This window comes from Cebidichthys violaceus, unplaced genomic scaffold, assembly GCF_023349555.1.
Source record: "Cebidichthys violaceus isolate CVI_PGR_0920_01 unplaced genomic scaffold, fCebVio1.0.p SCAF_68, whole genome shotgun sequence".
Taxonomy (NCBI): Eukaryota; Metazoa; Chordata; class Actinopteri; order Perciformes; family Stichaeidae; genus Cebidichthys; species Cebidichthys violaceus.
In genome coordinates, this window is record NW_027176905.1 from 1,003,721 (window position 1) to 1,030,061 (window position 26,341).

Below are 26,341 nucleotides of genomic sequence, written 5' to 3' on the forward strand. Positions count from 1 at the left end.
TCTATCTATCTATCTATCTATCTATCTATCTATCTATCTATCTATATATATATATATATATATATATATAGAAAATGGATTTCTAAGTAAGTATTTATCAGTGAGGTTAGAGTCAGTACACATTGGGTTTACAATCATACTTTTAGTTTAATGACCCACTAATATTCAATGGGTGTTTTTGTTTGTCCCAAATGCTTCTAGTGAAAGTAAAGTTTGAGACACTATAATCTTCAAACTACAGACTTTAGTACAGCTGTAAAGTAAGACTAAGCATCAACACACCTGCCAAGATTATTTAAATTTATCTTCTCAACAGGTGAGAGCATGTTCAGACTTTTGAGTTTGGGAGTAGTGACTTTAGTCTAATCAGCTAACGCGATTGGAGGCAGCTGTGATAGGTGCAGACATTTTAATATACACTAATAAGTGACTACAGTTACCCAACAAAAAACTTTAAAAAGTGAAACAGGAGTTCTATATCCAAGACGTTGTGTATTATACGCTATAATATTTAGTAAAACACTATCCAAGTTATTTTAAAAAGGTGAACTACGGCGGCAAAATATTCGACGTCAACAAAACAAATAATATAAATGAATAAAATAATGACAAATGAACAGCAGAGGGAATATTAAAATATATTTAAACTACCTCGACCATGACCGTAGCACCTTCTCATATTCAACCTACAGACAACTCTTACGTCATAATTCCGCGCCGCGTTCGAGCGAGCGATTCAACTGTGGAGGACATCGAGCATGGGACACCTTGGAGGTTTATTGTTTCTGCTCACGCCTTTAAGCTGGTGTCATATTTGGGGTAAGATACTGAAGTCACTTGTGCATGTGTGACATTAAAGAGCTGCTTGTATTAAGTGTTATTAGTGTTTTAAATGGAGGGACACACGAAGTGGGAGTTCACAGTCGAGCAGACCTGTCAGTTTGAATGAGGTCCGTTTACCATGCAAACACAGTTGACTTGGAAAACACTAATGTTCTCCTAGTTTCAGTGTAAACAAATTAAACAAATATATAACGTTACGGGAAGCCTGTCTAAACCCTGTCTTTTTTATTTATGTGAAATATATGTGCGAAATTTGCTAATAAAGGTAGAAAGATTAAAAAAAAGGGGCTTATTCTAAATCTATGTTGCGGATGTTAACTGACTCCTTTGCAGTGCATCGTTACATATCTGCATTTTCAGGTGTATATGGGTATGCTATATAATGTATACATAATGCTTGTATATCTAAATTAAATATGAGTAATTACAGACATGTATAAGTACAACTGTGTCAGTGTAGCTCTGTAAACCCAATGAGGACAAGTTAGAGCATTAGCTCTGAGATAAATTATTGAAATCACATTTTGAGCAGGTTATTTATCCAGTTCCAGAAAATAGGCTTTATTTTGATAATTTATGAAATAACTTCAGGATTACCTTATAGGCTTTATGTCACCACATGACATATGTATGACCATTGGATGATCACGTCTTTTTGTTGTTTGGCTTTTTTTTTTTTTTTTTTATATATATATTGACAATATTATATTTTGTATAAAACACAGCATACAAGACGTAACCTATGAATTAATAATATCCTTTTGTCTATTATGGAATGGTTATTTTGTCCTTTGTGATGCCTTTGACTGTCTGACTCTCTGCACAGTAACAGTAAATCATCTGTTTGTAGGAGTTTCAGGTGCTGCAGTTCGTTCACCTTCCGCCTGCCAGCAGCATCTGGAGTTCAGGTGCAGCGATGGCTCGTGCATTCAGACACCGAGTGTGTGTGACGGACATGCAGACTGTGAGGACGGATCAGACGAACATCGCTGTGGTGAGTATATTGTTGACAATATGTTTCAATCCACAACCACACACATACACACACACATAAGCGGTATGTGTGTAGCATAAACCAAACCAAAAAAAAAGGCACTTCTTGATAGTTATGTAGTAATTTAAGACAAGGAAAGGCAGGTTAATTTATATTGCACATTTTAACAACAAGGCAATTCACAGTGCTTTATGTAAGACATGAGAAGGCTTAAGAGATACAAGAAAAGCAAGGCAGTATAAAAAGACATACACAGTATATCTGTAAGATTTATAGAGTAAAATAAAACAAGAGCTAAGATTTCCTTGAATAAAACATTGAATAGGAGAATGGATATATATATGAATGGATAGTTCCAAATTTGATTAGATAAAAAAAAAAAAAAAAGAAGTCGCACACAGAAAGGTTTTAGCATTGATTTAAAATATCTGAGAGTTGGAGCAAACCTTAAGTTTTCTGGTAGTTTGTTCAAGATACATGGGGCATACATACAGAATCCTGCTTCAGATGTTGAGATGCAAACATCTCAACATCTAACTGATACATTAACAAAAGGGATTTTCTAACTAGCACTTTTTAATTTGAGAGAGATAGGCTGATAAACAGATGGATGATTGTTTTGACAATGGTAAAGGTAAAAAGACAGACATCACCCGGTCCTGACTGACGTGTGGAGCCAAAACAATAAGTAACAGAAGTATTAAAAAGTAAAGTATTACTTTGCACCGTAATGAGGATTCACTTTACCTTGAATTTATACACATTTCCTAAAACACACACACACACACACACACACACACACACACACACACACACACACACACACACACAATGCCATGTCCACACTGGCTGGTGACCTGTTGATCAAAGGTGATTATCTGGGATTTTCTCAGTTTCTGCTCTATCAGTGGCTTCACCATCACAACTGGTGTCAAAGTCTTAACAGGTTCACACAATTACCATCTCTAACTATTGTGTTGCCCTTTTACCTACACATGTTTTATTTAACATACAGTATTGTGTAATGCAGTGTTAGCTGATTATAACCTACTCTCGTCTCGTTTTCCTGCGCTGAGTGGAGAAAAATACCGTTACAGATTTTTGTCTTATAATCCTGATGAAGTAATTAGACTTTGAAATTGAATTCCGGAGGGATTTGGTGTTGAGCATGAGCCACAAGCTGCGTAACGTTAGCAAAGAAAAAGCCTGCAGGAGAAAGTGTTCTGTGATTACACATAATCACTGTTGATGTGAGGAATGCCAGCAGGTATGAATATTGGCAGTGTTGCTTGAGACGTGAGACCTGAAAGTTTCTGGTTTGAATGGCAGCCAGGAAAATGTAGGAAGGGAACAGGATTTACTTTCTCCCACTCAGATGTGCAGCAGATTGTAGTTTTACTGGGATGCAGTGAGAAAAAAGCAAATGGATAATTGCAAGAGGAAATGATCTGTTGTTGATCACAGAGCGATATAAGTTCATTCAGATAAGAATAAAGAGGTAGTAAGTTTAGTAATTATGGGTGTGTTAGGACATTTTGGTAATGTTGTAAACAGTCTGCAGAACTGCATCATGACGAGATTTAATTTTTATAAAATCACTGCTCCAATGTGATTTGCTGAATTAGTCATAAAACACATTTCTGACTGATTATTTTATCCTTAACAGTTTCTCAGTTGATACTATTGTAATATATACAGTGTATATATATCAATATTGTGATATAAAACTTCATATACTCTGAAAGAGCATTTTTTTCAATACATATTGCTCACATTAAACCAAGCTGAAGGTCTGGATGGTTGTGATCTTTAGGGGCATTGCTTATGAACTAATGTGATGGACCCATTAGACAGCTGGTTCTGATGAAAACATGTATTGTGATTCATTAGCCTCCCCACATAGATTCGCCCCCACCAAACTTATTTTCATATTCTTTTTTTTAATCTTTTCCTCAACGTAGTTCTCTCTGACGTTGCATATTTAATTTTGTTGCTCTCTTGAGTTGCTCTGAGACTGCTATTAGAGATTTATTATAAACTGAAACACTCAACAGAAATTAGATTCTGGTAATGTTAGTGGTCTGAATGAACATTTCACTGACTCAATACTGTAAAAACACTTTTAAGGGCTGCACAGACTTTATTATTGATGTAACTTGTGACTCTCTCTCTTCACAGGTCACTTTTTGTGTACGAAAGATGAATTTGCCTGCCGCAGCAGACGGTGTATAGCTCCACATTTGCGTTGTAATGGAGCGGACGACTGTGGCGACTGGAGTGACGAGGCTTCCTGCCAGAACTGCACCACCCCTGACTCCTTCTTCTGCGGGCCGTCTGACATCTGTCTGCCCAGAAACCAGCTGTGCGATGGGCGAACCGACTGCAGAGACGGACGGGACGAGGCTCGACAGTTGTGTGGTTTGTCTCGACCTCGCCCGCAGACCTCTCACACGTGTACGCCGTCTGAGTTTCAGTGTGGAGATGGGCAGTGCATCCGCCAGAGCTGGAGGTGTGACCTCTCGCCAGACTGCTCTGATGGCAGCGACGAGGACAACTGTGGTGAGTGACACGGCTTCACTTCTCATCCTTGAATTTGCAAAACAAAAGAAAATCAGTATCATAATACACGATACATTCTTGTCCAAATACTTTTTTTGTACTTTGGGTCTGAGGCTGTTTCTACATGGTTGGGCTATTAGTCCCAATAAGGGAAATGTTAATAGTGCTGCATACAAAAAAATTGGCGAAGGCCCTTTCTTGTTCCATCGTCACAATGCCACCGTGCACAAAGCCATAAATAAATGGTTTTCCCAGTTTGGTGTGGTGGAGCTTTTCTGCTCCTGATCTCAACACAATCCAACAGCTTTCAGATGAACTAGAACACAGACCACAAGCCAGGTCTCCATCACCCAACGTCAGCATCCGAGCCAACGTTCATAATCGTTCAAATGAAGATAACGGAGCACAAGTTCTGACCGTCTCTCCTCAAAGTTATTCATGCTGTTGCACTCGGTCGTTCACAAGAAAGCAACAGAAGTAGAACGTTGTGGAGGGGAGAAGGTTTCAGATGGCGTTTGAACATCCGAAGAGCGATTCGGTTGCATACTGACGCACTGATATGTACATACGTCAATGCTGCTGTGGCTGAGAGCAAATCGCTGCTGCCAGGTTCCAATGTCTTGTGAAGGCCTTTCCTCTGTGGTTTTGGTAACATGTTTAACAAACGCATACTGTAGTCGAGCTTCCACATGTGGTACTTGATTTTACTAATCAGCCAGCAGAGGGCGATGTGGCACCGCTCCATACTGCACCTTGCCTTTTTAAAGAAGGGCTTCCAGCATCTTGGAACACAGATTCTCAGGCTGTTTACATGTATAACAAGGTCATTAACTAATCTGTTTCCTCAGGAAGTGCCACAAAGACGAGATGCGTATATATTTATGAACATCTCTTTGGTTGGGAGTGTCATAAAATTTGAGCTTGAACTTAACTTAATAACTCTCGACAGGTCAAGTGATATTACCGAGTTCAGAATTGTTAAGTCAAAGATAACTTTTTGTGTGATCAATGCCAGAGTCGTTTGAAAAACATCACATAGGGAATACATTTGTGTTTTTGTGACAGGGAGCACATGTATGTGTACCACAGCTGAAACGATTAGTCCATTAGACGATCAACACACAAATTATTGTGATAATTAAATCATCGTTGATCATCATTGATGATTTGCTGTTTTTCTCTGTTTTACATCATTACAAACTGATTTTTTGACATTCAGTAGACTAACAATGAATCCATAAAGTGAAAATACAATCAGCAGATTAATCATCATTAGTTGAAGCCCTTATGTGAAGAAGTTTGATTGTCACTGTAAAAGTCACTGTATGACAATCTGTACTACAATAATGTAGTGCTGAGAGGCAGTTCAAAGTATTGTGTAATGTCCCCTTTTGAGGCCTCTGGTTGAGGTTAGCCTAATCTATTGCTCATCCTTGATGACAGAGCATACTTGTGGTACTCTTTACATTTTTTCCACTCACAAATCCTTTAACAAACAAACAGTAGACTCTGTCATCAGGCTGTAAATCTGCTTGTGGTTAAAAACCAAATGTTTCGAAGCTTTTTGTATCGAGTGTATCAGAATGATCTTGGCCTTGGCTACAACACTGGTAGGTTGTGTTTTTGGTTCCTTTCAGTACTCTGAAGAGGGCTGCACAACAACTCGTTTTAAACTCATTAAAACATTTTAATGGTTTAAAAATGTCAACGCCAAAGTCCTCTTACATGGATGAACTCCATCTTTTGTCTTCTACAAGAAACATATTAGAACATCTAACACTCAGAACTAAATCGATAGACCACATATTTTCTGCATTGTGATTCTTAAAAAAAACCAAAATGGTGTTGCTATAATATTAAATATAAATGTACCTTACCAAAACAAAAATACGGTTGTAGACCCAGATGGTCGCTTTGTATTTATTAATGGACTTATCGTGAATGTGAAAATAACTGGCCAGCAATTATAGACCCAGTGATGAAACTTCAGATTTCTTTCACAACATCTTCTACTGTGTTCAGTCGCTAAGAACAGAGAAGTATATTAGGGTTATTATTACTCATCCTCCAACAAAAGTCCATCAGAATAGTTTTCTTTCTAGTCATTTGTGTTTATATCCCAAATCGACAACCCTGAAATGTATCCAATTATTATTTCAGAGTATGGACCAGTCAGTTTTGACCAAGTGCATGAAACCGATTCTAACAGACTAAGATTTCATCAGTTTCCTTTCCAGAAAGGGGATGTGCTTCGTTGAATTGAACATCTCTCTAGAAATATGTCCTTTGAGAGACAGAAAAGGTGGCTCTTAGATGACATTTTCAACTCGACACATTCCCAACATTGTGACTCTCCCACTGAGTAAAACCAGAAGTTCAATACAGAAAATTAAGATTCCACTTGTGAAAAAAACATGCATCAGAGGAAAGACGATTGAACACAATGACCAAACAGACACATTTGTCACTCAATAGCTTAAAAGAAACAGAAAAAACTGACTATAATCACAGATCCACATTTTGGGGGTTGTTGCGTATCTGCAGCGGGCCAGTGGTCTCTCCCTCTCCTTGAGCAGATTAGTGAGTTACATACAGTAGGCCGAAACTCGTTTTTGTTCATTGTGTTAGACATCAAGGAGCAAATGTCTTTGCTGCATTATCAACATGTAGATATCTCCGTTGCTTTTTTTTTATATCTTATGTTTGTTTCATATAACACTAAATTGTTTTTAACCCACCTGAGCACAACTTGTCATTTTGGGTGCCATGCATGTAACTCAAACAACGTTCTGTACGTGAGCACGAACAAAATAAATCTTCACATTTGTCATGCTGTCCTTGTATGAATCCGCTGGTGGTGATGTCATTTTTTTGCAGATCAGAACGAGTGTCAGGTCAATAATGGCGGCTGCTCTCATCAGTGTGTGGACCAGCCGCTGGGTTTCCACTGCGACTGCCCCAACCACATGAGGCTGGTCGGGGACAGCCAGTGTGAGGGTGAGTGGCAGCCTGATGGAGCAGCTTGGTACCAGTTTGACATCACCAGTTATAAAGATTCACCGTTTTACACTGTACACTGTTTTTAACACATTCCTATGCTGCATCCTTGAAACTCCTTTCGTCTAGAGCTCGACGCGTGCCTGGAGAGCGATGTGTGCGATCAGCTCTGTGTTCACACTAACGGCAGCCTCTTCTGTGACTGCAACAAGGACTACCAGATTAACCCAACAACCAGAGAGTGCAAGGCCAAAGGTGAGAAACAAATTGTCAGAGCATCTGGTAACCTGCCACTGACGACATAAAAGTTGTTTCTTTTACCACAGAGATCCTGGGTTAGTAAGATGGAATGGATGGAAGTCAGAATCAGATTGAAAAATGATGGGAGGAGGCCCAGATTAATGTTGAGGTGGTGCTGAAGTGTATGATTTAAAGATGGACAAACGGGCTATAACAAAACCCTTCAACATCGAGGCAGCATGACTTTTTTATTTTTCTGTATTTTATTGCGCTGCTGTCTGAACTGTAACAAAGTATACATCTTTCAAGAATACACTGGCCAGGAGACAGAGTGCTGCCTGCACACGTCACCATTTTATCACAGGACCAACAGATAAGACTATGTGCAGACTACATGACTATCTTTAACAATTTGCCTATCCCAGACAATTTTTTGTGAAGTTAGGCAAAAATCCATGAATCATATTTGATTGTATCATGGGATGGGATATGAAAATACAGTGCGTGCACAACAGGAAGCTTGAGCTGGGAAAGAGAGTCTCTCAAACTGGAATAATCTTATGCTTCTTGTCTGAGATCAGTTGTGACGTCTCTGTCTAGTTTAATAACAACATAGAATTTTTGCATTGTTGAAACTATTTTCAATAAACGTGCCCCTAATGTCCCTCAAAACACGATGAATAGAGCACATGTTGTGAAGGGTTGGTTTCCCACTGCTAGGAGCACAACCAGAAATGCATGCAGTCATGATATTTGTATAAGAACTCACCAGAATACATGTTTGCTCATGAAATTGTATTTTATCTGTGGCATGTAGCAGGCTTGTTCTGGTTTACTTTTAGTCAGGACCTGTTCCACCTTAATACACCTTGACTCATTTACAGTGTGAGGTAGTGTGGCTGTACAAACATATTGGCCAACATTATTCATTCAACTAGAGACCTCTTTATTGAACAAGCATTATAGTCCTCAGGAGAGGACTATTCTTTTGATATGTAGGCGATATGACGTCAAACCATGAACTTCAAAGTGTCCACACTCCCACTGATAACGTCACTGTTCAGTGTGGTTCCTTCGTATTCTTCTATTAAAGTGTTATTTGACACTGGTTTACAGGTTAGGTTGCTTAAATTTTCCACTTTAATTCCATATAGTTTCGCTACTTGTTCCACATTTTAAAGCCGCACGCCTCATTGCCATTCGTCAAAGATGTTAGTTTGATACTCGTTTGAGAAAAAGGGAATTTAGTCTTTGAGTTTCAGATAATTTATTTTACCAGACGAGTCATGAACAAGATCTTATTTACAATGGCTGCCTGGCAAAAGCCACAGCCTCTCTAGAGGGAATGTGGGGCAGGGGCTAAAATAAGTCAAATCAAATGTTAGAAGGACAACAAAACACATCCAAACATGTAAGATACAGTCACAACAAGTGTTACATGTGACAACAAGCATTGAATGAAGACATGAAGACTGGCACACAAGCATCAGCTCAGGACATCTTTAGGCATGACACGAGAACAACTGTGTGTTTTTTCTGTGTGTCCTTCCAGGGGATGGGGCTCAGCTGGTTTTCACCTCTTCTCAAGGAATACAATGGATAAGCATCACTGGCTCCGAGTACAGGGAACCAGCTCCAAATATGCCAGGACCAGGGCCAGTGGCGGCTTTGGCCTCTAACCGAACACTGTACTGGGCTCAGCAAGGACAAGGCTCTGTGTACAGGTAACCGAGTGGAGCTGAAGCCACCAAACACCGCTTTATATTACCTTACAAAGCCAAAGCAATGCTTGAGGTATGTGACAGTTGCAACTCTTGTTAAAAGCCCACATCCATGATGCAAATGGGAGAACTCCATCCATCCATTAATTATCCACCACTTATGTGATTATGGGCTGCTGTGGCAGCAGGACAAACGAGATAACCCAGACATTTATCCTGCTCCTCCTAGGGCATCCAAAACTTACCCCAGGCAGATCAGGTGTATAATTAATCCTCTTTATTGCTGGAAATGACTGGAATAGGGGACATTTATTTACTCATCTCATCTTCAACCGCTTATCCGGGATCGGGTCGTGGGGGCAACAGCTCCAGCAGGGGACCCCAAACTTCCCTTTCCCGAGCCACATCAGCCAGCTCTGACTGGGGGATCCCGAGGCGCTCCCAGGCCAGTTTGGAGATATAGTCCCTCCACCTGGTCCTGGGCCTCCCTCGGAGTCTCCTCCCAGCTGGTCGTGCCTGGAACACCTCCCTAGGGAGGCGCCCAGGTGGCATCCTTACCAGATGCCCGAACCACCTCAACTGGCTCCTTTCCACGCAAAGGAGCAGCGGCTCTACTCCGAGTACCTCACGGATGACCGAACTTCTCACCCTATCTCTAAGGGAGATGCCAGCCACCCTCCTGAGGAAACCCATTTTGGCTGCTTGTACCCGCGATCTAATTCCTTCGGTCATGACCCAGTCCACATGACCATAGGTGAGGGTAGGAACGAAGATTGCCCGGTTGATAGAGAGCTTTGCCTTGCGGCTCAGCTCTCTTTTCGTCACAACGGTGCGGTAGAGCGACTGCAATACCGCCCCAGCTGCTCCGATTCTCCGGCCAATCTTACGTTCCATTGTTCCCTCACTCGTGAACAAGACCCCGAGGTACTTGAACTCCTTCACTTGGGGTAAGGACTCATTCCCTACCCGGAGTGGGCAATCCACCGGTTTCCTGCTGAGAACCATGGCCTCAGATTTAGGCTACATCCACATTACTCCGTTTTCGTTTGGAAACGGAGTTTTCAAACGAAAACGATCTCCGTCCATACAGCGTTTCAGCCATCGTTTCCGAAATGATTTCCGTCCATACTACACGCCTGGAAACGAATATCACGTGACTCTTCACGTACACTTGGCATGCGCCGATGTAAACAGGAAGTAGATTGTCGTATTTTGTAACTAAGCAACCAGAGTAATAAAGTAGTCTTTAATGATCGTAAGTACGTGTTTGATACTTAAGATCTTCTCTCAAATCTTCCTCTATAATCTCAAACAGATACAGTTCGTGGAAAGTTTAATAGGTTTTATTTTTCAAACTTAACGTTAGTTACAGCGCTGCGGGTCTCTCTCTCCCTCTCTCTCTCTCTCTCTCTCTCTCTCTCTCTCTCTCCGCTCACTGATCTCTGTCTCTCTCTCACGCCGCTCACCGATCGCTACAATAACAGCTGTTTCCTCCGCAGACATGCAGACTTTAACTGGACAACAGCTGCTAGTAAAGACAACAAGGTCAGCAATAACTGTAATCAGTTGTCCGCGTTAAATTAACCTGGTAGTCGATCGCGGGTGTCTACGTCATTGTTTCCAAACTTATGCGTTTCCGTCCGTCCACACGAATACGCTACCCGGAGTTTTCAAAGTTATCGTTTCTAAACTTATCCGTTTACGGTGCTCCAAAACCCCGGCGTAGTGTGGACGCTCAGTGTAAACGGAGCAAAACATATGCGTTTCCAAACGAAAACGGAGTAGTGTGGATGTACTAAGAGTACATCCACACTACTCTGTTTTTGTTTAGAGGTGCTGATCCTCATCCCAATCGCTTCACACTCGGCTGCGAACCTATCCAGTGAGTGCTGGAGGTCACAGCCCGATGAAGACATCAGGACCAGATCATCTGCAAACAGCAGCGATGCAATCCTCAGCCCACCGAACTGTAAACACTCCTCCCCACGACTACGCCTCGATATCCTGTCCATGAATACCACAAACAGGATTGGTGACAAAGCGCAGCCCTGGCGGAGGCCAACCCTCACCGGAAACGAGTCCGACTTACTGCCGAGAACCCGGACACAGCTCTCGCTTTGGGCGTACATTTATTTACTATATTTTTTATTTTGTTTTTATTTATTTTTTTCAACAAGGACATGGCTTATTGTCTGTAGAGTATGTTGTCCCTGGCCAGATGTTAAAAAGGGAATCAGAGAACAAGACAACATATCTATTCATATACAGAGCATAATAAATATGCACATTATAGTACAGTGCACCTCCACCAATACATAAGAATTAAAATAACTGGAATAACAGAGAGGGATCATGACACAACAAGATTGCAGCAGAGAAAACCACTAATATTGTGACTTGTTGATTATTAATGAGCCACAGCTTCAACTGAAAAGTGAAAGAACTGAAGATATTTCATTTTTGACCACTGATGGTAAATTCCATTATTTTGACACGGTTATGAAAAATGCTTTTCTGACTGAAAGCATTTCCAGTAGACCTCCAGGACACATCCTGAACAGATGGCCGGCCCACTTCAGCTGGCTGATAAATACAATGTTAATGTGATAACCGAACAAAGAACAAGGTAAATAGGTAGATGAATCAAGATCAACCATTTCACTCCTCCCTCTATTGTTCCTATTATTCCTATTATTGTTATTGCCTCTCTGTTTTATTTAACTGACGTAAAGCTTTCAGACAAGGTCTCTATCTGATCTTATAATCTGAGCTCCTACAGATAAAGAGACACAAACTCCTGGTTCTTTGTGCTTCAGTTTTCTTTTGATATAATTGTTCACTTATAAGAATTTGAAGAGTGATTGGTAATCCTGCTAACATAGTTTCTCTGTGTTTTTACGCACATGAACCATTTGATTCATCTCATCTCATCTCATCTTCGTCCGCTTATCCGTGATCGGGTCGCGGGGGCAACAGCTCCAGCAGGGGACCCCAAACTTCCCTTTCCCGGGCCACATCAGCCAGCTCTGACTGGGGGATCCCGAGGCGCTCCCAGGCCAGTTTGGAGATATAGTCCCTCCACCTGGTCCTGGGCCTCCCTTGGAGTCTCCTCCCAGCTGGTCGTGCCTGGAACACCTCCCTAGGGAGGCGCCCAGGTGGCATCCTCACCAGATGCCCGAACCACCTCAACTGGCTCTGTTCCACGCAAAGAAGCAGCGGCTCTACTCCGAGTCCCTCACGGATGACCGAACTTCTCACCCTATCTCTAAGGGAGATGCCAGCCACCCTCCTGAGGAAACCCATTTCGGCCGCTTGTACCCGCGATCTAATTCTTTCGGTCATGACCCAGTCCACATGACCATAGGTGAGGGTAGGAACGAAGATTGCCCGGTAGATAGAGAGCTTTGCCTTGCGGCTCAGCTCTCTTTTCGTCACAAAGGTGCGGTAAAGCGACTGCAATACCGCCCCAGCTGCTCCGATTCTCCGGCCAATCTCACGTTCCATTGTTCCCTCACTCGCGAACAAGACCCCGAGGTACTTGAACTCCTTCACTTGGGGTAAGGACTCATTCCCTACCCGGAGTGGGCAATCCACCGGTTTCCTGCTGAGAACCATGGCCTCAGATTTCGAGGTGCTGATCCTCATCCCAACCGCTTCACACTCGGCTGCGAACCGATCCAGTGAGTGCTGGAGGTCACAGTCCGATGAAGACATCAGGACCACATCATCTGCAAAAAGCAGCGATGCAATCCTCAGCCCACCGAACTGTAAACACTCCTCCCCACGACTACGCCTCGATATCCTGTCCATGAATACCACAGACAGGATTGGTGACAAAGCGCAGCCCTGGCGGAGGCCAACCCTCACCGGAAATGAGTCCGACTTACTACCGAGAACCCGGACACAGCTCTCGCTTTGGGCATACAGGGATTGGATGGCCCCCAGAAGTGGCCCCCTCACCCCATACTCCCGCAGCACCTCCCACAGTATCTCCCGGGGGACCCGGTCATACGCCTTCTCCAGGTCCACAAAACACATGTAGACCGGATGGGCGTATTCCCAAGCCCCCTCCAGGATCCTTGCGAGAGTGAAGAGCTGGTCCGTTGTTCCACGGCCAGGACGGAATCCGCATTGTTCCTCTTCAATCCGAGGTTCGACTATCGGCCGAACCCTCCTTTCCAGCACCTTGGAGTAGACTTTACCAGGGAGGCTGAGTAGTGTGATACCTCGGTAATTGGCACACACCCTCTGGTCCCCCTTTTTGAACAGGGGAACCACCACCCCGGTCTGCCACTCCCTAGGCACTGTCCCAGACCTCCACACAATGTTGAAGAGACCTGTCATCCAAGACAGTCCCTCCACACCCAGTGCCTTCAGCATTTCTGGACGGATCTCATCAATCCCTGGGGCTTTGCCACTGTGGAGTTGTTTGACTACCTCAGTGACTTCCACCAGGGAAATTGATGATGCTCCGCCATCAGCCTCCAGCTCTGCCTCTACAATGGAGGGTGTATTAGTCGGATTCAGGAGTTCCTCAAAGTGCTCCTTCCACCGCCCGATTACCCCCTCAGTTGAAGTCAACAGAGTCCCATCCTTACTGTATACAGCTTGGATGTTTCCCCGTTTTCCCCTCCTGAGGTTCCGGATGGTTTTCCAGAAACACCTTGGTGCCGACCGAAAGTCCTTCTCCATGGCCACTCCGAACTCCTCCCACACCCGCTGCTTTACCTCCTTCACGGCAGCGGCTGTAGCCCTTCGGGTCTGTCGGTACCTTGCAACTGCCTCAGGAGTCCTCCGGGATAACATATCCCGGAAGGCCTCTTTCTTCAGTCGGACGGCTTCCCTGACCACCGGTGTCCACCACGGTGTTCGAGGGTTACCGCCCCTTGAGGCACCTAAGACCTTGAGACCACAGCTCACCGCCGTAGCTTTGGCAATAGAAGCTTTGAACATCGTCCATTCCTGTTCGATGCCCCCAACCTCCACAGGGATGCTAGAAAAGCTCCGCCGGAGGTGTGAGTTGAAGATCTCCCGGACAGGGGCCTCCTCCAGACGTTCCCAGTTTGCCCGCACTACCCGTTTGGGCTTACCAGGTCTGTCCAGAGTTTTCCCCCACCCTCTGACCCAACTCACAACCAGATGGTGATCAGTTGACAGCTCCGCCCCTCTCTTCACCCGAGTGTCCAAAACATACGGCCTCAGATCCGATGATACGATAACAAAATCTATCATCGACCTTCGGCCTAAGGTGCTCTGGTACCACGTACACTTATGAACATCCTTATGCTCGAGCATGGTGTTCATTATGGACAATCCATGACTAGCACAGAAGTCCAACAACAAACGACCGCTCGGATTTAGATCAGGGAGGCCGTTCCTCCCAATCACGCCTCTCCAGGTATCCCCATCGTTGCCCACGTGCGCGTTGAAATCCCCCAGCAGAACTATGGAGTCCCCCACTGGAGCCGCATACAGGACTCCAGTCAGGGTCTCTAAGAAGGCCGAATACTTTGAACTGTTGTTCGGTGCATATGCACAGACAACAGTCAGAGTTTTCCCCGCCATAACCCGCAGGCGTAGGGAGGCGACCCTCTCGTACACCGGGGTAAACTCCGACGCAGCAGCACTCAGCCGGGGATTTGTGAGTATCCCCACACCCGCCTGGCGCCTCACACCCTGGGCAACTCCAGAGAAGAAAAGAGTCCAACCCCTATCCAGGAGTACGGTTCCAGAACCGATGCAGTGCGTAGAGGTAAGCCCCACCAGATCTAACTGGTAGCGCTCCACCTCCCACACAAGCTCCGGCTCCTTCCCCCACAGAGAGGTGACGTTCCACGTCCCCAGAGCTAGCCTTTGCTGCCCGGGTCTGGTCCGTCGAGATCCCTGGCCTTCACTGCCACCCATGGGGCAGCGCACCCGACCCCAGCTGTTCCTCCTGCAAGTGGTGAGCCCATAGGATGGAGAGGAGGGAGGTGCCATGTTGCTGCTTCGGGCTGTGCCCGGCCGGGCTCCGTGGCAAACCCGGCCACCAGGCGCTCGCTGTCGGGCCCTCCGACTGGGCCTGGCTCCAGACGTGGGCCCCGGGCTTCCTCCGGGCAGGGTCTCCTCGACTCTTCTTCGTTCTTTCATTGGGGTTTTTGAACCATTCTTAGTCTGGCCCTTCGCCTGAAACCAATTTGCCATGGGAGACCCTACCAGGAGCTCTAGGCTCCAGACAACATAGCCCTCAGGGTCATGAGGGCACTCAAACCTCTCCACCACGTTAAGGTGATGGCTCCCCGGAGAGGAGACCATTTGATTCCACAGACAAAATTCCCTAATGGGGATGAATACATTTCAGTTTAACTGACTCTTTTTCAATTTTCAACCAATGGATTCATCTAATAAAAGGACTCGGTGGGAAATTCAGGTTGTGCACATCAAGAGGAGAAGAGTCATTGTATGTGCATGTTGCCACACAAAACTGATTATTAGATGAAGTCTGACCAACAGTTTCCGATTTTTGCGGATTCCGATTTTTCTTTGTAGGAGCTTTAATTGACAGCGAGGCTCCAGAGAAACTTTTTCCACCACCACCCTGACAAAATAACTTCAGTGTAGTCAGTGTAAACCACCAACAATTCTAAATGTTATGCTTTTTACTGATATAATCTATGGAGGTCATTTGCTTAAAACATAATTTAAATGATTAGGAAATAAATCAAATGGAAAGAACTGCTTGATTGATATTTTCTCCTTTTTTTGGGGTCAAAAATCAACACTCAGTATTAAATAGATGCTGGGGATCCTTGCGTTGAGCCAAATGCTCACATCAGCATGCTAATGTGCTCACAATGACCATGCTAACATGCTGATGTTCAGCAGCTTTAATGTTGTTTACCATAATAACCATCTTAGTTTAGCATGTTAGCATTATGGCATTTCCTACTACTTTACTATTATTTAGTCATTAACAAAAGCCAACATGTACATTTTGACCTAATGGAGGTAATAGACGAAAAGTCATGGGATCACCAAAGTCATTAGGCTTCATCCTCTGAGGGACATGAATATCTGTAAACAATGTCTCAATCCACCCAGTAACTGATGATAAATAAGTTGATAATGGAAAAAGATATTTCAGTCTGGATCAAAAGTTGAAGTTGAATAACAACGAACGCAAAGGTTTGTAGTAGTGACTTGCATTTTGCTCTAAAGTTTTCAGAGTTAACAATCATAATGGGAAGAGATGAATTAACCCATTGAAGGATGCAGTCATGTATTGTCTTACTCAGTATTTGGATGGATTGGAAACCATGTTTTGTTTTTTATATACATGTTTCTTTCACCCCTGGATGTTTTTCAGAGTCTCTGTAGATGGAAAGACGGAGGATTCGGTGTTGGTGCTGAAATTTCAAGGTTCAGCGTCGGGCCTGGCTGTGGACTGGATCCACCAGCTCCTCTACTGGACCAGTATGGAGAGCGGTTCTGTTAACGTTGGCCTGCTGGATGGTTCGGTTCAGCGTCAGCTCATCACAGGATTGGACAAACCTTCTGCGGTGGCTGTGGATCCTCTCCAAGGGTAGGATAGCCCAGGTTAATTTTGAGCAATAGCTAACAAGAAGGTTCAGTATACTCAAGTCAGCCAGACTGTGATGACATTGTTTCGTCATGATCTTTGGATTACAACGTTTGCTTTAAAGCTTTTACACAGGTTGTTAATTACCAATATCACTTACAGTAAGAGGTGGTTAAACGCAAGACTTCTTTTAAACATGTATTTACCCAGGGAAGGGCAATAGGATACATAGCAATACATACAACAGATGGCAGCTGCACAGTAATGAAAGGTACACTTTTTGTTCTCAACTCGAATACATTCAGGTCCAACAGCATGGGTTCAGGTTAGTTTGAGTTTCAGCTTATTAATTTGCTTGGCAACTTGGGGGGGGGGGGGGGGGGCTTAGTCTGAATAACTTTACAATAATTTACCTACCTGGGTTTTAAAACATAGAGCCTCTGCTATCCTTAAATAATGATAATAAGACAACTTTTATACAGCACATTTAATAGAAAAGGTGCCATACAATGTGTTTCATAAAATGGAAAATACACAAGCACAAATGCAAGAAATATGAATTTACAGAAGAACCTTTTAAAAACATTATGAAGGAAGAATGTTGTTGCAAAACAAGCATTTTTCATCCGCTGCGTCTGTTTTCTCAGGCTACTCTTCTGGGCTCAGTGTGGCAGCTCCCCAAAGATTGCGAGAGCTAGCTTGGATGGCAGGGACAGGATGGCTCTGGTCATTTCTTCATTACGCCAGCCTGTCGCAATCTCTCTGGGTATGTTCTCACATTTCACAGATGATAATGGAGTGAGTTTGTTGAACTTTCAGAAGGTGTTGAAATATATGTGGATTACATAAAAGAAAAGGAGAAACACCATCAGCTTCCCTTTTTTAAAACAGGAACCGTATGTAAATTATGTATCTAGAAGTCAGATGGCTATTGCCATCACAGTTCAGTGTTGCTCAATGTTGCCGCTTCCTGTGCGATTTTTGTTTTTTCCTAGATATGCCTCGTCAGCTGCTGTACTGGGTTGACCAGGGAATGAGAAGCATCTCCAGAGTAAATCTAGAGGGCCGTCATCGCAAAACAGTGGTAGAGTCTAACGGTTATCTGGACCGGCCCTTCGGACTGGCTGTGTTTGAGGTAAAAAAAAAAAAAAACACTTAACAGCCCTATGATGAAATGGAGACTGGTGTACCCATGTCACCCAATGCATCCAGGCTTCAGCCTCCCATTAGCTTGAAAGAAATGTTTAATACTGTGGAGTAAAAGTAATAAAGCATATACAGTGTTATGGGAATCCTATAAGTATGCAGGGCAAAGGGAGGAACGGGCTCTACTCGTTTCCTTTATATCCAACCTCTGGAAATTCTCATAGAATTGTCATATCAGACAAGCACTCGCAAATGTTCTTCTTACAGTTTTCTTTTTTATTAAAAACTGGTTTGCTACACACATGGATGTCAAATGATGAAGACAGAGCCTGAAACAATTGTGCGAGTGTTAATAAAAAGACAAATGCAAGAAGAAAATGCGTGCGTGTTCACCTAATATGCGAGTCCCATAACCCTTCTCATACAGCAATACCTTCCCAGTCCTGTCATTGTCATGCAATTTAATTAACTCTTAGAAACAAGTCCCTTTGTTCATGGCACCAAGAAATCAGGCAGAATTCTCAGTTATTAAGTTGCTCTTAATCCTTGAACAACCCTTTTTGGTAGGTTTTCATTACATACTGACAACATACGGAGAGAAAATGTACATTTGTTAACAGACACATAAGGCATAAACACACATAGAAAACAAATTATGTAAACTTGGCTTCCTCTTTAGCTGATGTTTCAGAATCAGATTTTGTGCCTCCAAATATAATTTTAATTTGACTGTTCAAAAGTTATATTTTTGTCTCTACTGTCCCCTTAGTATTATTTATATAATTATATATATATTTTTATATATTATTATTATTATTATTATAATATATATATATATATATATATATATAATAATAATAATAATTATTATTATTATTATTATTATTATAATATATATATTATTTATTTATTTTTAATTTATTTTTTTATACTATTGGTGTTCTTGATCACTAGTGGCATTATGATGCAAAGATTTTGGGCAGACAAATGGCTGGAAATGTCTTAACTGCTGGCAGCCAGGCTACACGTAAAATCACCCAGTGTGATAGAAAATTAAACTTGCATTTGGCATCCCTTGGTTTCAAGGAAGGAAATGGATTCAAGACATTTGTTGGACCTCAAGCATAGACACATTGCATGTTGTTGAGAAACACTGAATACAAATACAAACTGTTGACCACAGAGCACCTTTAGCGCAAACTTCAACTGATAATAAAAGTAATTGATCCAATTTTTGCCATGAAATAACAGTTCTGCTCGCTCGGTCCATTCTGCTTCAGGGTTTTGTATATTGGAGTGAAGAAGAGACGCGCTCCATCTGCCGAGCCAGCAAACACAACGGCTGCAATCTCCAAGTACTGCTGTCAAACGTCACCTCACCGGGTGGTGTGGTCGTCATTCAGCCTGTTCTCCAACCAAAGGGTATGGTTAGTCAAAGAAATGAAACATTCATGTCTCACACTTTATGGGGATTTAGCTAAGGGGTGTTTTAGTTTAGTTTTTGTAAGAAGTTCAGGGATTGATTCAAGTTTATTGAGAAAGATGGACACTCTGTTTGTGCTGCTGGCCAGTAATGCTATCTTGCAGTCATTGATTCCTCTCAACCTAGTATACCTTCGCCTGGTTCTTAGGGCCATCTGAATGCGGACATCCCGGGACGGTGTGTGAGCACGGCTGTGTTGTGGACCTGCTGAATGAGAGTCTAGAGTTCAGCTGCACTCCTTCCGACGCTACATTTGCTGGAATCCTCTCTCTTATTGGTAAGAAACTTTTTATCTCCCTGTAAAAGAGAAAAGCAATGTGACACAAGGGCTGCCACATATAACAGTTGGCTATATAAATTATTTACATTACAAGTCTGCCCTTTGACAAACGGACTGCGTCTTTAAGCTCTTTCTGTTTTTACTTCTTTGGTTTCAAGCTACATGTATAATTACTTACCTAGTTTATTGTGTGATGTGTCTTTCAGTATGTAGAGAAGCAAATGCAGTGTATATATATATATATATATTTATATTTATATATATATATATTTATATTTATATATATATTTATATTTATATTTATGTGTTAGATGAAATTCTCTCAATTCAATCATTACAGCCACCTTTGTGTTGTTCCTCTGACGGTGAGGGGGCCGATATGCAGACGTCTTTAGATACCCTCTGTCAAGTCTGCAGAGGCTCCAGAGAATGATTAAGTGTGTGTGTGTGTGTGTGTGTGTGTGTGTGTGTGTGTGTGTGTGTGTGTGTGTGTGTGTGTGTGTGTGTGTGTGTGTGTGTGTGTGTGTGTGTGTGTGTGTGTGTGTGTGTGTGTGTGTGTGTGTGTGTGTGTGTGTCCCAGTGTTTCTCAGTGTGTTGCTGGTGGGAATGGCTCTGTGGTGGTGGAGAGAGGAGTTCAGGTCGTCCAGGTCTCTCACTGAGCAGAGCTTCTCCCTCAAAGAATCCCAGGACCCGCTCATCATCCAGGGGTCGCACGTAGGTCCGAACACGCATCTCGTCAACATAAGAGAGGTTTGTACAAAAAACACACCCACTCATAAAAAAAGCAGACATACACACCTTCATTCGCCTTCATTCGTCTTCAGAGAGTGCACATGTGTACACTTGAGATATATATAACTGTTTCAAAGAGGTGTTTATTTTCCACTTCATGATTATTTTGGAGACTGTGTTTATGATGTGGCAAACTATCACAAGACGAATACCCATTTAACAATGAGAGAAGAAGACTTTTAAAAGAGTGCATGAAGTCTCATGAATTGCTTTGCTTTTAAAGGCCCCAAAAACGTTTTTTTCTGAATCAGCTTTTTATTTTGTGAGACGGTTTCCTCACATGAACAAAGTTTTCTCTCAAAGTTGGAGCAGTTCTGTATTTGTGTTTACATCTGTTCTCCTCTCACCAGTTTGACGTTTGCAAAAGATGATGTCAAACATCTATGCGATCTGTGTTTTTGGCCACCTTTTGAATACAATTCTGAGGACAATTGTTTGGCTGCACTGACAATCAAATCTAATCATAATGCACCCACCCAGGCTCTGATGTGGCAGGTTTGTTTTTGAGTGTTAAAGTAAAAGGGAAACAGAAGTTTATAGTGTTTTTAGCATTGGTAATGTGACAGGGTGAATGTGGACGAGGTTTAGTTAAAAAGTAAAAAGTGGGCAGTTATAGTGAGATACAGAGCTGTAGAGAAATATACTGTGCTATACTTTATATACTGTGTACTGTGCAGAACCATCGTCTGACATATTTTCCATCATATACCCAGACAATATTGACTCTAGATTTATTTGTTGGTTGGTTTGACCTTTTAACTGACAGGTCTCAAAAGGGGAAATTCATTGGCTTTTTATCTGATGCTCTTTCATCTGTCACCTGTTCTCACCTGGGCTGTGTCATCTCACCACTTTTTTTGTGTTGTATACAAATGAGTTTCAGTGTCATTATGAGGGAAGACAAATCTTTAAGTTCGCAGATGAATCTGTTAATTTGTCCCTGCGTAGCAATAATTGAACTGACCTCAGTCTGGTGTTGGATGAATGTAGTGACTGGTGCAGACTCAAAAGACCAGGTTGTACAAGTTGTTCTACAGTACCTGTAGAAGTATCTGGGGACAATTATTGAGGATTAGTCAACATTTGGACAAACCACATCAGTATTAGGTTCAAATGCCCATCATCGCATGCATTTTTATCAAAAACTCAGTGGTTTTAATGTTGATACCACTTTTATGTAAATGTTTAAACTTGCTTTAGTGAATCTGATCCAACCTTCTCTGTTATGTGTTGGTTTGGGTAACGTACCTTGGAAAACAGAAACAGATTAGAGCAGAGGTAGCCAACACGGTGCCCACGGGCACCTGGTCGCCTGCATGGACCACGAGAGTTGCCTGCAAGGCATGTTCTAAAAATAGCACTAGTCACCATGGAGCTCGGGGGTAGAGGCGAGGCATCGCAATCCGACCGAAGAAGCCCAGACTAGAGGTTTGAATGGGCGCCCAAAGACGTTCGCGTGCCTCGGAGGGTTGGTTCCCCCCCCCCCCCCCGGTGTCGGTGACAACAGACAGGGCTCCCACCATGACGGGCCGGCATGCAGGCTTCATTGCGTACTACTCGGTACCCTTAAAGTAGCTCTAGACTGTGTGCAATAAAATCGAATTGACCCAAAGTGTACATGGTCAGAGTCACAAAGTAGGACCAGTACGTTTGTATTACTGCTGGTTCTGCAACAGATTGCCCCCTGGGGATAATGAAGATTACCTTACCTCAACCACATTGTTGAATCAGGGGGAGGATACGGCTGAAATTAATAAATAATTGCCAACTAAAATCCAGCCTTAATACTTTGACAAGAAACCGATAAACACTAAATTTTGTTGTCATGAAAGTAATATATATTTTATAGCTATTGAAATTTGACACAAATTATGTTTATTGTATCAAATTACGTTTGTTATAGGCAGTTTTTGAACAATATTTTTGAGAGAAGTCTGTAGAATCCCATTTTGGTAAAACCATTGCAGTCATCATAGTCTGGAGGAAGAAAGTCGGATGTTTTCATCCTTCTGTGATCTAAGAACTGATGTTGGTGTAGCCATTGTCTCTGCCTGAAGAAAAGCAGCTGCTCCTGAAGTCACACACAGCATGATGACGAGGGATTACAGAGAACAATTGCAACTGATACATAAAAGTACAGTCTGTGTTGTTGTTTAAATTCTTGTCAATTAAAAAATAAAATTACAATAAAATATGGGTTCACCGCTTCCCACCATCTTTGTCACTAAAGCCCAAAAAACTAAACAAATATCAACAATGGTGTGAAGCCGAGGTGGAGCTGTAGTAATGCAGGTCTGCAAACAGCAGAGTGTGAAATCATGAGACATCTGTCAATCAGGCAAATATAACCTAAAACCTTTAATAATAACTTCTTTTATAAAACGCCAATTTTCAAAAATGGCCACCAAAACACATCAGAAATGATCATATTATTGCTATTAATATATTACAATTCATCCTGAGGGGGGCTTGAACTTGTGCAGCAAATTCCATGGCAAACCATTGAGGGTGGCAGCAGGCCAAGCGGGCTGACCCAGACTTCCCTCTCCCCTGCAACATTTTCCAGCTCATACTGGGGGATCCTGAGGCATTGCCAGGCTAGCTGGGAGATATAATCCCTCCAGCTTGTTCTGGGTCTTCCCCGGGGTCTCCTCCCAGTTGGGCGTGCCCGGAAAACCTCCAGTTGGAGGCGCCCGGGAGGCATCCTAATTAGATGCCGAACCACCTCAGCTGACTCCTTTCGACACGAAGGAGTAGCGGCTCAACTCCAAGTTCCCTCCTGATGTCCGAGCTCCTTACCCTATCTCTAAGGCTGAGCTCAGCCACCCTACGGAGGAAACTCATTTCGGCCGCTTGTAGCCACAGCCTTGTGCTTTCGGTCACGAGCACACTCTTCGGTACCCCTTTTTGAAAATGGGAGCCACCACCCCAGTCTGCCAGTCCATGGGCACTGATCCCGACCCCCATGCGACATTGAAGAGGCATGTCAGCCAAGACAGCCCAACAGTGTCCAGCGCCTTCAGCATCTCAGGGTCTCATCCACCCACGGCACCTTGCCACCAAGGAGCTTTTTGACTATCTTAGTTGACTGTAAATTAGAATACGACCGATACAGCCAGGCCAATACTACCAGCTGAGTATACGTCGGTACAGGTGTAGACTTTAACCGTGTTTTTAATGAAAAATGACAAAAATGTGAATAGTTCAAATTTGTTTTAGTCTTCTTTGATAGTAAATTGAACATCTTTGAATTTTTAACCGTTGGTCTGACTTAACAAGACATTTTAATATTTATACATAATCTCCTGGGAATTGAGATGAGCAATTTTGTTTTTTGTTGATATCCTGTAGACCAAATGATTATTTCAGTGATCAAGACAATAATCGGTTGATGAATTGATAAATAAACACAGTCTTCATTTTTATACAATTATTCATATTTTTTATCTCAGTTGTTGTTGTTGACTGTTGGTTGTGATATAAATTGTGAATTGAAGTTTATTGTTAAAATGTTACTGTTAGCTGTGTGTGTGATTTAAATATATCTGCAGCTTCCCAGATAAACACTCCCATCAGGTTAAAGTCTTATTGTGGTGCAGAGTGTCGACTAAGCCGCATGTTTCTCTCTCGCCAGGAAACTCTGCTAAAGCTGGACTTAGACAGCGAATGAAGAAGGTGCGACACAGACGGCCAGCTGACTGGGGTTCACCCGGTGCTGTCTCCACCCACACGGTGACCTCAGGGCTGCAGGTTGAAATCACGAAAGAAGAGACACGTTGGTAAAAACCAGAGTTCAGACGGAGAAAAGGCTTTCAAATGGTAACTTCTGTTTTGAAGAAGTTGTACTTTAAGAATTACACGTCGTTGTTGTTGATGATGATTTTAGTTTTTATTCTTTTGAACAAACAAACATCACTTTTTTTTTGTGCTTTGAATATCAGCACGGATGACAATTTTGCCTTATTTTTGCCTTTGCCTCTGCTTCTCTGTTTCCCCAAAGATAGTTAACTAAATATATTTGGGTCAAATCAAGCAATCAGAGACTGCATTTCTCAGTATTTTCTGAGATTCTACAGTCTGAATGATTTATTGGTTAATTGACAATAATTGAAAGTAACACTGGCAATGCAGATTTTTATTTTATTTTTAAGTAGCACTTTCCCCCTCAACATTTATGTCATCTTAAGGATTTTTTTTTTTATTTTCCAACATCAAATATTATGAATAATGTGACTTAAAAACTGGCACGCCACTAGTTTGTTCTTGACCTCAGGAGTTTCACACTTTTTAGAATGTCTGCCTTGTTCAATGAAAAGTTTAATCGGATAGTTAATTTGGTGAAACACACTTATGCCCTTTCTTGCCAAGAGTTAGAGGAGAAGATTGATACCACTATATATCGATCTTCTCGTCCAAATCCCTGTATTAAGTGGTGGACTGACAGACCGTTTGAATGATCTGATTTGTTCAGACCAGGTATGTTTTGAGAGCTTTACTTCCCACGTACAGGTCTTTCTTTCATCAGTTACCCTGCCCTTTATCTACTGTAGATATAGGACAGAGTGTGCACACAACTAGCTGTAAAGTGTAATGCATAGTCATAAGCTGGCAGTGATGAGTGATGCGGCATTAATGCGCCTTTTCATTACCTCTTTTTGCAGTCTCAAAGTGGCCTTTTAAAGTTTAATCAATAGAAGAATACTGTAGGTTTGATTCTCAACGGGGACTACACATCTGCAATAAGCACATCTGGAATTGTGTCATTGTAGCACCCTTTGGATAAAATCATCCATCTAATGGTACAGATGTCCGCTTTGTTACACTCACACTTTTTACTGAACTACTGCTGTTCTTCTGCTCCATCAGGCAAGAGGAAAATGTCACAAAGCTTTGAATGTTGGTAGAAATAATCTGGTGCTACAATGGGCACACATGTGTTTTGTTTTGAGAAATGGCTCCTTGAGGTTTGTTTTTGCTCTTGTGCACAGAGCTGGTGTTGGTGTGAATGTTTGTTTGATCAACCTGAATTTGAATTCAGTGTTTTTGTGTTATTTTTGTTATTTTTATTCTCAAAGAAAGTCTGTTGGACCGATATAAATCCATCTGCAATAAGTGAGAGATAATTCTGTGCTCAAACTGCTGAATTGTGTGGTTGGTATTTATTTCTAACAAAGAGTTTTATTTATTTTCGGTCATTATTACATAAAATGTAGTACGTTAAATGCTGTAAATTAATGAAATAAAGTATTTTTTGTTTTTTTCCTACATATTTCTCCATAAATCATTGTTGAGTCTTCTGTGAGCCTATAAAATCTCAGTGAGTCACCTTGACCGTAACAGAAGTGTGTAGTTGATTAACCACTGTGTAAACGCAATCACCTGAATAACAAAGCAAGTTGTGGCACGTTATGAGCCCCAGCCCAGGATAATGATCCGGATCTTTATCAGTTTATTTCTGAAACGTAATACCGAACAGATTGTCTTTGATTATTCACAGTGAGCATTTTAACAAGTGACACAATCACGGAAGGTTGTGATGAAAACGAATGACTCATTGTTTTCGGTTTTCTGCACATATGACGTAAAAATATAATCTAAATCGTTTCAACCCTTTAAGTCCTCCTATTTAGCACTTATTAGCAGTTTCTCAACATTTAATACATTTTTCATAACATACTATAATGTATACATATAAAGGTGTTTATGTATTTGTCAACAACTATTACTC

The 26,341-nt window shown here is 42.3% G+C and overlaps 1 protein-coding gene across 1 annotated transcript; it reads left to right on the plus strand.

The window, feature by feature from the left end:
• The first annotated feature begins 735 nt into the window (after window positions 1-735).
• On the plus strand, window positions 736-25,882 carry LOC137890736 (low-density lipoprotein receptor-like). Its single transcript, XM_068734930.1, has 13 exons — window positions 736-819; window positions 1,694-1,837; window positions 4,016-4,396; window positions 7,274-7,393; window positions 7,523-7,648; window positions 9,186-9,357; window positions 16,700-16,915; window positions 17,560-17,678; window positions 17,908-18,047; window positions 19,339-19,480; window positions 19,690-19,818; window positions 20,402-20,571; window positions 24,248-25,882. The coding sequence occupies exons 1-13, from the start codon at window positions 759-761 to the stop codon at window positions 24,281-24,283; spliced, it is 1,956 nt and encodes a 651-aa protein (XP_068591031.1). The 5' UTR covers window positions 736-758; the 3' UTR covers window positions 24,284-25,882.
• Window positions 25,883-26,341: the final 459 nt, after the last annotated feature.